At 37.9% G+C, this 8,952-nt stretch overlaps 3 protein-coding genes across 5 annotated transcripts; 1 reads left to right on the top strand and 2 right to left on the bottom strand.

The window, feature by feature from the left end:
• The first annotated feature begins 2,195 nt into the window (after positions 1–2,195).
• On the top strand, positions 2,196–6,625 carry LOC9299133 (protease Do-like 2, chloroplastic). Its single transcript, XM_021019202.1, is given in 20 exon segments — positions 2,196–2,442; positions 2,544–2,675; positions 2,777–2,827; positions 2,934–2,996; positions 2,998–3,008; positions 3,093–3,156; positions 3,237–3,281; positions 3,466–3,573; positions 3,966–4,043; positions 4,132–4,198; positions 4,374–4,432; positions 4,518–4,617; positions 4,714–4,793; positions 4,923–4,979; positions 5,083–5,186; positions 5,265–5,352; positions 5,449–5,534; positions 5,644–5,668; positions 5,767–5,838; positions 5,937–6,625. Coding segments are annotated over 20 exon segments (1,821 nt in total). The 5' UTR covers positions 2,196–2,268; the 3' UTR covers positions 6,294–6,625.
• Positions 6,435–7,399, bottom strand: LOC110226709. The gene is given in 8 exon segments (XM_021019209.1): positions 6,435–6,501; positions 6,503–6,531; positions 6,533–6,567; positions 6,570–6,620; positions 6,903–6,954; positions 6,957–6,991; positions 6,994–7,051; positions 7,100–7,399. Coding segments are annotated over 8 exon segments (627 nt in total).
• Positions 7,400–7,732: 333 nt separating this feature from the next.
• On the bottom strand, positions 7,733–8,879 carry LOC110226700 (protein NETWORKED 3C-like). Of its 3 annotated transcripts, none has more exons than XM_021019197.1 (3): positions 8,772–8,879; positions 8,571–8,679; positions 7,733–8,487 (listed from the first exon to the last, which is right to left on the bottom strand). In XM_021019197.1, exons 2-3 carry the CDS (start codon positions 8,659–8,661, stop codon positions 7,898–7,900), a joined length of 681 nt encoding a protein of 226 aa, XP_020874856.1. In that variant the 5' UTR covers positions 8,662–8,679; positions 8,772–8,879; the 3' UTR covers positions 7,733–7,897. The 3 variants fall into 3 exon arrangements, with proteins under 3 accessions (XP_020874856.1, XP_020874850.1, XP_020874844.1); XM_021019191.1 differs by having other exon boundaries at positions 8,571–8,684; positions 8,772–8,878; XM_021019185.1 differs by lacking the exon at positions 8,772–8,879 and having other exon boundaries at positions 8,571–8,760.
• Between the last annotated feature and the right edge of the window lie 73 nt (positions 8,880–8,952).

The raw sequence follows: 8,952 nt of genomic DNA, 5'->3' as shown, positions 1-8,952 counted from the left end.
GCTAGTGGCTATACAGAGAACTGAGACAAGAAACACGAGCAGCTACGTATTATAGTAGTATATACATTCATATATATGTAATCAGAAAGTGGCCATTATTATTGACGACAATATAAAAATGGTTTCTTTGTATTTTGTTTTTCTTTTAAGAGCAACTTTTGTAATAGTGATTTCATTGGTTCCAGAAGACGGGAGTTTGTATGCAAATGACGTAAGAGTATGTGTGTGTGGGGTTGGGCTTCTAGAAGGGCGGTGTACAAAAAAACGTGCGTTCTTTACCAAAAATAAAATAGTGATAATCCATTACATGTAGGGGTGGGCACGGAGCGGATATCCGGGTTTTTAGTGGTATTTGTTATTCGATTCGTTTATTCCGAATACTAAGTTTTTCGATTCGTATTTGCTTTGTTAGTGACCGGATATCCGGCTGTTCGAATATCCGTTAAAATCCAAACTATTTGCCGGATATTCGATCCGTTAAGTATTTGTTTAAAATTAAACAAAAAAAATTAATAAAAAAATCTAATCCAAATATTGTAAAATTTTATTAAAAATAGTAATATTTTATCAAAAATATATATATTTCTCCTTTAATTGTTCAAACTAGTAGTTCAAATAATTAATTAAGAGATTAAAATTATAAAACGCTTACAAGAATAATAAAATTATAATTTATATATGTAATAATCTATATATATGTATGTATTCCGGAGCGAATCAGATATCCGCTAATTTGAATTATAGTATTTGATATTTGCTCCGATTTTTACGAATATCTATTTGATTTGCTTCGAATAATTACGGATATCCGAATTTTTCAAATCGAATCGAATCGAATAGCAGATCGAAACGAATCTAACGGATATTTTGCCAGCCCTAACATATAGACCCAAAACAAAAGCAATTGCCAAATTTGAAAATGGAGCGTATTATGCTTTTTTCAACAGGTCTTCTAGAAAGACCAAACATCAATTCCAAAATTCAGACACAAGTCCTAGCTAGCTATAGTGTCAAAGCTATTAGTCTTTAATTTGTTGTCTCAGGCTATTCAACTTCTCACTCAACAACATAAGATTCAAGTCGAAATCATTTCATCTACTAATTCATATATTATCACGTACTATACACGTATTAATTGTTCTATCATGTTACTCTATTAGATCTTAAATCTAAATTACCATTGCATATCAATAGTGTTTAATTAGTGTTGCATATTTATATAATTGTGCTGCATACTTATATGTTTGTGTTGCATATTTAAATGATATTGTGCTTGTGTATATACCACCTAAGATGGTCATAATTTTGGTGCTACTGAGACAAAATAAATGGCGTCGGTAATGTTGATGGGGAACGCGAACGCGTGGATTAAACCAGAAATCTTGATTTAATTGTTGACTTTGGGGATGCCGCCTCTTTCTTTAATCAAAGTTAAAATTTGATGTTTATCACACAAACAATTAATCAGTTACTTATCGCTTTACGCAATTAGACATGATCATTCAAAATGAATCACCTAACGAATAGACCCACATGAACAAGTTGCCTAGGTTATTTAAGAAAAGTAGTACTAGTATAGTTTTACATTAAATCAGGCTTTGATTAAAAGAATTAAAGATCCGGATCTAATCATTTATCCGAAAAAAAAAAAAAAACACAAAAAGATTCATATAAGCAATCATTAAGGTTTTGGAACGAGAACGATCATTGCATATAAGTGCAGATACGTAAAGGGTGTGTATTTTGTTTTAACGTGAAAAAGATTTATACGTAAAAAAAAAAAAAGTAATAGAGATATTATTGTATAATTTAATTTATACTTATAAAAAAGGCTATATATGTATGTGGAAAGCATATCATATTCATTTCTATTACTTTTAATAGAGATATTTTTTTAATAAGTATAATACAATAATACCACCTAAAATGTACAAATTCAGTTTATAAATTAAAAAAGTAATAGTATAAATTATACTTATAAAAAAGGCAATGTATGTGGAAAGCATATCATATTCATTTCTCATGGCTTGAGATTTTCATCTGGTTGAGAAATGGGCAGCTCCATACATAGAATAAAAGGAAAGAGGCCCATTAATGTTTAAAAGAGGGCCCATGAGGATCCAGTGGTAATTAGGAAAATATGGGGCAGAAGGAGGGTCATCAAGTGAAGTCGGCGCCAAAGAAGTGAGTGGATAAGAAAATCAAAAAAGGCTCTGGCTCTGGCTCTGGCTTTGGCTTTCTCTCCTCTCTTCTCTCTCGCCGGCCGATATGGCCGTCTCCGTAGCAAACTGCAGCTTCTCCGTCCTCAATGCCTCCGTTAAACTTCAATCTTCATGCGTCTCCTCACCGTGGTGTTTCGTAGCCGCATCTCAGAAGAAGTCGTTGAATCTTAAGAGGAAATCGTCGAGGTCTGATTCATCATCTCCTATATTAAACCCAGAGGTACATTCCCCTCCAAAACTCTCCCCATTTTGTTTTTTCTTCTAATAATTGATTATGTGTGGTTACGCATTCGCTCCTATGTTGTTTTGTGAATCTCACAGACCCAGAAGAATTACCCAGGTAGAGTTCGAGATGATAGTCCCAATCCTCCTCAAAAAATGGCTTTCAAGGCCTTTGGGTCACCAAAAAAGGAGAAAAAAGAGCCTCTCTCTGATTTTAGTCGAGACCAACAGGTTTGCTATATCTCCTTCTTCTCCTAACTGATTTTCGTCGGGGCATTCTGTATTTCGTGTTTAATAATAAATAAACGGTCTAATGCCATTTCCTTCTGCAGACTGATCCTGGCAAGATTCACGATGCATCTTTTCTCAACGCTGTTGTCAAGGTTTAAACTTTCACTTCTCTTATGTTAGTTTCGTAATGAATTGCTTTCTTCTTCTTCAATTACTCTGCTTGCTTCTTCCTTCTTTGAACTACGTGCTTCTTTCCAGGTTTATTGCACTCATACTGCGCCTGATTACTCCCTCCCATGGCAGAAGCAAAGACAATGGAGCTAGCACTGGAAGGCATGTTTTTTTTATGCACATGTTCTTCCACTTTTCTCGCTTATAGGCTGTTTCATGTGTCCATCGCATCTTCTTCAATTGCAGTGCTTTTATGATTGGAGATGGCAAGCTCTTGACTAATGCCCATTGTGTCGAACATGATACACAGGTTTACTTTCCTTCTCGGACTTCATTTTCTTATTATTCTCTTCTCATTTTGTTCACTTTGATCACATATCTCCTGATCAGGTTAAAGTTAAGAGAAGGGGAGATGATCGAAAGTATGTGGCTAAGGTTTGTTTTGCACCTGCGATTATTACTTCTGCTTTGAATTAAGTAGCATGTGCATGTATTCATCGATATGCTGATTATAGCTCCTTACAATAGAATTTGTTTATTTCTCTGATAAGTTTAAAACTAAACATGTACCTATCTCTATACAATCGAAGATAACTTCCCTCTCACTTATGCTGCACAGGTTTTAGTAAGGGGTGTGGACTGTGACATAGCTTTGCTTTCCGTAGAAAGCGAGGATTTCTGGAAAGGAGCTGAACCACTGCGGCTGGGCCATTTACCCCGCCTTCAGGTTTCATCATCTCATCAGATACTGATGTATTTCTTAGTCCACTTTCAGTTTTCTTCAAGTCCCGTCCTCTTCAAATATTTAAAGAACACATTGACGGCTAAGTGAGGCATGAACAATACCAAAAACAAAAAAAAAAACAGATCTTATACTATCAAATCATAATATTACAGTATTGGATATGCTGTCCATTCATGTGGTGTGCAGTATAGGAAATTAAGTCAGTATGTGGTCTTATTGAAGCGTCCACCTAAAATTGTTATCCGTACTCCATTCCTTTTTTCTGCATTATTAAGTAAAAGGCTTAAGATGTTCTTCCCTGTTTCTTTAGTTCTCATTATCTATCTAAATACAGCTGTTCTTTATAGAGTTCCCATGTTGGCTTTGATATGCAGGATTCAGTAACTGTCGTGGGATATCCTCTTGGAGGAGATACAATCTCTGTTACAAAAGGGGTTGTATCACGTATAGAGGTTTCCCGATATCTTTGGCTTTGCTTTTATGCCGCCATTGTTGTGTTGATTTTAAGAACTTTTCCTCGTTGAAATGTTGGAAATGCAGGTAACATCATATGCTCATGGATCATCTGACTTGCTTGGAATTCAAATCGACGCTGCAATAAATCCAGGTCAGTGGATCCTTTCTTATAAACTATTTTCCATTTGATCCTAGTATCTTTCACTTTACTCTAAAACTTGCATATGACTTGTTCTTTTCTGTAGCGTACTTTTCACTAAAATTGCTTCTGAGAACCTTCATCAGTATTATTGTGATAGCCACTTCTTATACTTGTTAGATTGTAGGGAATAGTGGTGGCCCTGCATTCAACGACCAGGGGGAATGTATTGGAGTAGCATTCCAGGTATTTGCTTTGGGATTTTCAGGAATATAATACCTTTTTCTCATTCTCATTCCAAAACGTATGCCTCACAAGAGACTTCCTCTAGGTTTACAGATCCGAAGAAACTGAAAATATTGGATATGTAATTCCAACAACCGTTGTTTCTCACTTTTTGACTGATTATGAGAGGAACGGAAAGTACACTGGTAATAGTTTTCTCTTGATGTTCATATGTTCCACTGCAAGACCATTTCTAGTTGAGCCTTTCTTTTGTTAATACTTAAAAGATATTTCTCTTGCAGGTTACCCTTGCCTTGGAGTGTTGCTGCAGAAATTAGAAAATCCAGCTCTGCGGGAGTGCCTCAAAGTTCCTACAAATGAGGTAGGCTTGCTTTGTTAGTTCATCTGTCTTTTGTCTAAGGATTTGCCAACATAATGGTGGAGGATATTGAGTCTTTCTTGTTAGCAGTTTGAGTCAATTCAAGGTGATGATGTAACCTTAATTTTGTAGGGGGTACTGGTGCGAAGAGTTGAACCTACATCTGATGCAAGTAAAGTCCTGAAAGAGGTAAAGAGCGTGGATCATAGGATTGTTGCTCTAGAATTTCTACAATCAAAACTTCTCATCCTTGATTTCTGGTATACCTGACGAGTACTGATTGTTAATTCAGGGAGATGTGATTGTAAGTTTTGATGATCTACATGTGGGATGTGAAGGAACTGTACCCTTCCGATCCAGTGAACGCATTGCATTCCGTTATCTCATCAGTCAAAAGTAAATACCTCTTCTTGTCCACAGATGTATTAACTTCCTCTACCTATTCTCATACTTGGCTTTTATTTCACTGAGCAGATTTGCAGGTGATATCGCTGAGCTTGGTATCATTAGAGCAGGAGAACATAAGAAAGTTCAAGTAGTTCTAAGACCACGAGTGCACCTGGTACAACTATCTGCATCTACCATTTTAAGCATTTTGCGCGTCATGCCTAGTAAGCTAATTACCAATACTTCATTGCTTTTTTGTGCTTTTAAATAGGTACCGTATCATATTGATGGAGGTCAACCATCATACATTATTGTTGCTGGTTTGGTGTTTACTCCGCTCTCAGAACCCCTGATAGAGTAAGTTCTTCTCAGCTTGCTGAGATGCAGAAGTAAACCGAAACTTTCTTCTTTATTTTCCAAATGCCTAACTGTTTTCTGCTTTTTTTTTTTCCTTATGTATAAACAGGGAGGAGTGTGAGGATACCATAGGCGTAAGCTCACTCTACTAAACTATCTGTTAGTTTAATTTGTGAATCCACTATAACAGTTTTCGCATTCTCAGCTTGAGTCTTTTCCTTCCAATTTGCAGTTGAAATTGTTAACAAAGGCACGCTACTCTGTGGCAAGGTTCAGAGGAGAACAAATCGTCATCCTATCACAGGTAAGGCCTCAGAGGATAATGAGTTCTTAATTCAATGTGCATTTTGGTGAGTGCAACAATAATTTGATAATTCACTCACTCGACGAGTATATCTGTAGGTCTTGGCAAATGAAGTAAACATCGGCTATGAGGACATGAATAACCAACAGGTCCTGAAGTTCAATGGAATTCCTATAAGAAACATCCATCACTTGGCACATCTCATTGACATGTGCAAAGATAAGTATCTCGTTTTTGAGTTTGAAGACAACTATGTTGCTGTGTTGGAGAGAGAAGCTTCAAATTCTGCTTCCTTGTGCATCCTCAAAGATTATGGAATTCCCTCGGAAAGATCTGCTGATCTGCTCGAGCCATATGTAGATCCAATAGATGACACCCAAGCGCTTGACCAAGGTATTGGAGACAGCCCTGTGTCAAATCTGGAAATCGGCTTTGATGGACTGGTGTGGGCATAAATGTTCAAAAAAGGCGTCCGCAGATGGAAGCCACAGAAAGCTCATACAGCTTCCCCGAATTTATGGGAAAGCTTTCAGCTTTATCCTCATTCAGAAGGTCTTGAGCTGCTCCAAGTTTAGTGAATTCTTTCTTCAAAACCTCTAGGGATTGAGTTTAATAGAAAGTTTGCCATGAGAATGCTTGACCATTGTGTGCAGATGAATGTACTGCTAAAAGCATTGCCAGAATCTTGACAAAAAGTCAACAAATTATGCAATGTCTGATTTTTTATGAGAAATGAAATCCAGCAATGTCTTGTGTAATATATATCGGTGAATCACTGCTTCCTTTTTACCAATTCTATTGTCTTCATCAACTGACAATAAACCTAAGATTGTTGCAGATCAGGAAAAAGCATAACAAGTTAAAAGCTGGCACTCATTTCTATATATCAGGGGAGAGCTTCACGGGACTCTACTCTGTTTTTTTTAATTACTTCTTTAATTTTTATTCACAATATCAAAACATACAAACACTTCGACACAAATCAAAACCCGACAAATCCATATTTCATGTGCTCTGCCCTAAACCAGAGGTCCACAACCAAACCCACAAATCTTGTCTTTTACCTCCTCTATAGCTGTATACCTTTTTCTTCTCCAATTTCTCATCTTTTTTCACCTCTTAAGGTCTCTCACAAACATTCTCAGAGAAGCAGAGAGACACATACAGTAACCATGAAGGTCTCTCTGTTCACCGCCTTCACCGTTCTCTCACTCTGTTTACACACTTCAACATCCGAGTTCCTAGAGCTTCAGCTGTCCACCATATCAGCTGCACCTTCGTTTTTGCCAGAAGCTCCATCGAGTTTCTCAGCTTCTCCTCCGGCCATATCTCCAGATACCTCTCCCCTGTTCCCAACTCCAGGTTCAAGGGAAATGTCACCTTCCCCGTCAGAATCTTCTATCATGCCAACAATCCCCTCAAGCCTTAGTCCACCAAACCCAGATGCTGTCTCTCATGATCCTCTGCTCGAATTTTCTCCAGTTGGGTCACCTCTTCCTGCTTCTTCCTCTGTTTGTTTGGTCTCATCACAACTCTCATCTCTGCTTCTTGTCCTCCTCATGTTGCTACTAGCTTTCTGCAGTATCTTCTAGTAAGCATATAGAAACAGCGAGTAAGCACTCTTTTTCTTCTGCAAAAAAAAAAAAGAAAAAAGAAAAAGATTCACAATGTATTCTTACTTTACTCTCTGTTTCTTCTGAATTTTTTTCATGTAATATTAATATAGTATAGCTTCGTCGAGTGTTCGTGTGAGATTTGCTCATAAAGCAGTCTGCAGTTGGGGCTGGTGCGCAGTTGTTGTACTTTGTAACAGTGATAGTGTATGTGTTTTTTTGTGCTTCAAAGTCAAAATTGATTGATCATCATCCAATTATGTATCCCTCATCACACGACCTTGTCTGAAACTGGATTCTTGTGATTGAACAAATCAGAACAGCAAGCGTTAAGTAGGATAATTACCGGTTATAATACAGCACGGAAACGACAGGATATGTCTTAATAAACAGTGAAATCAAACACAGAAACTAGCGAAGCTAAGCTCATGAGGTAGATGAGCCAGCTAAACGACCTTGTTGCCATCGCACACAATGTAGAACAGCTTCCCGAAGAACTTGTCGAGCGGCTTGAACTCCAAAAAGGTGCGTCGCTTGAGAGAATGGTGGGCAAGGCGTCTCTTGAGGGTCAAGTTCTCGTCTTTGAGGGTCTCAAGGGTTAGAGAAAGCTGTCTGATGACCTCTCTCTTCTCTTCGTCCTTGTCTAGCAGCTGTTTCCTCAGAGCATCACTCTCTTCGATGAGTTTCGACCTTTCTTGCTCCAAATTCCAAGTCTCATCTTCTTTGTGACTAGCAAAGGGAGAGTCAAGTTCGTCATCTTCAGGGTCTGCGATCTCAGAATGGGCATCTTGAAAGTGAGAATTGCTGTCAGAAACGGAGTCCATGGATTGTTGGGGAAACTTAGAGGAGCGAGATCCGTAGTCGGAAGATTTGAGGTGGTCAAACTTCTCGGCTAAGGAACGGTGAGCTCGATAAAAGTCTTCGAGAAAGCAGATAAGCTCAGGACGTTTCTTGTAGTAAGTCTCAGCACGCTGCGCAAAAGAGTCTGCGTTGCCTTCAATCAGCTTCAACATTGCCTTTGTCTTGGCATCAAGCTCTGCACCCACCCACCAAATTTGTAAAAAAAAAAAAACATCAGATTGTTTATAATAAAATGGATCTGAGTGAACAAAAAGTAACCAGCGAGTGTTGATTGAAGCCACTGAGAGTGTTTGGAGCTCTTGTGACTCTCGAACCACCACCATCTCGATTTCTCCTCTTCTCTCACCATTTTTGTTTTTGGAGTTGTCTTCCCTAACACAACAATATATCCCATTTCAACAACAACAAAAAAAAAAATTCTAGAAACTGGAACGCAACCTGGAAGAAGAATCATCATACCTTTTCTTTTTTCAACCTGGAAGAGCGAGCGATATAATAATGTAGACTAGAGAAAAGAGAATTAACGGAGCGTAGATTTTTGTTGTTTTTTCAGATTTTGATATATCGCTTCTCGATTGATACCAGCTAGTCTCACTAAAATTTGGGTCCCCCCTTCTTCTTGTCCAATGGCTAGTCGCCA

This window comes from Arabidopsis lyrata (genome assembly GCF_000004255.2).
Source record: "Arabidopsis lyrata subsp. lyrata unplaced genomic scaffold ARALYscaffold_39, whole genome shotgun sequence".
Lineage (NCBI taxonomy): Eukaryota > Viridiplantae > Streptophyta > Magnoliopsida > Brassicales > Brassicaceae > Arabidopsis > Arabidopsis lyrata.
Note: the sequence above shows the minus strand (reverse complement) of the source record. Positions and strands in the feature narration are given on the sequence as shown.

Coding starts and splice junctions, on each gene's coding strand:
- LOC110226700 (XM_021019185.1), bottom strand. CDS start 8,706: ATGGGATATATTGTTGTGTTAGGGAAGACAACTCCAAAAACAAAAATG. Junction 8,488..8,570: donor GCTTCAATCAACACTCGCTG/GTTACTTTTTGT, acceptor GGGTGGGTGCAG/AGCTTGATGCCAAGACAAAG.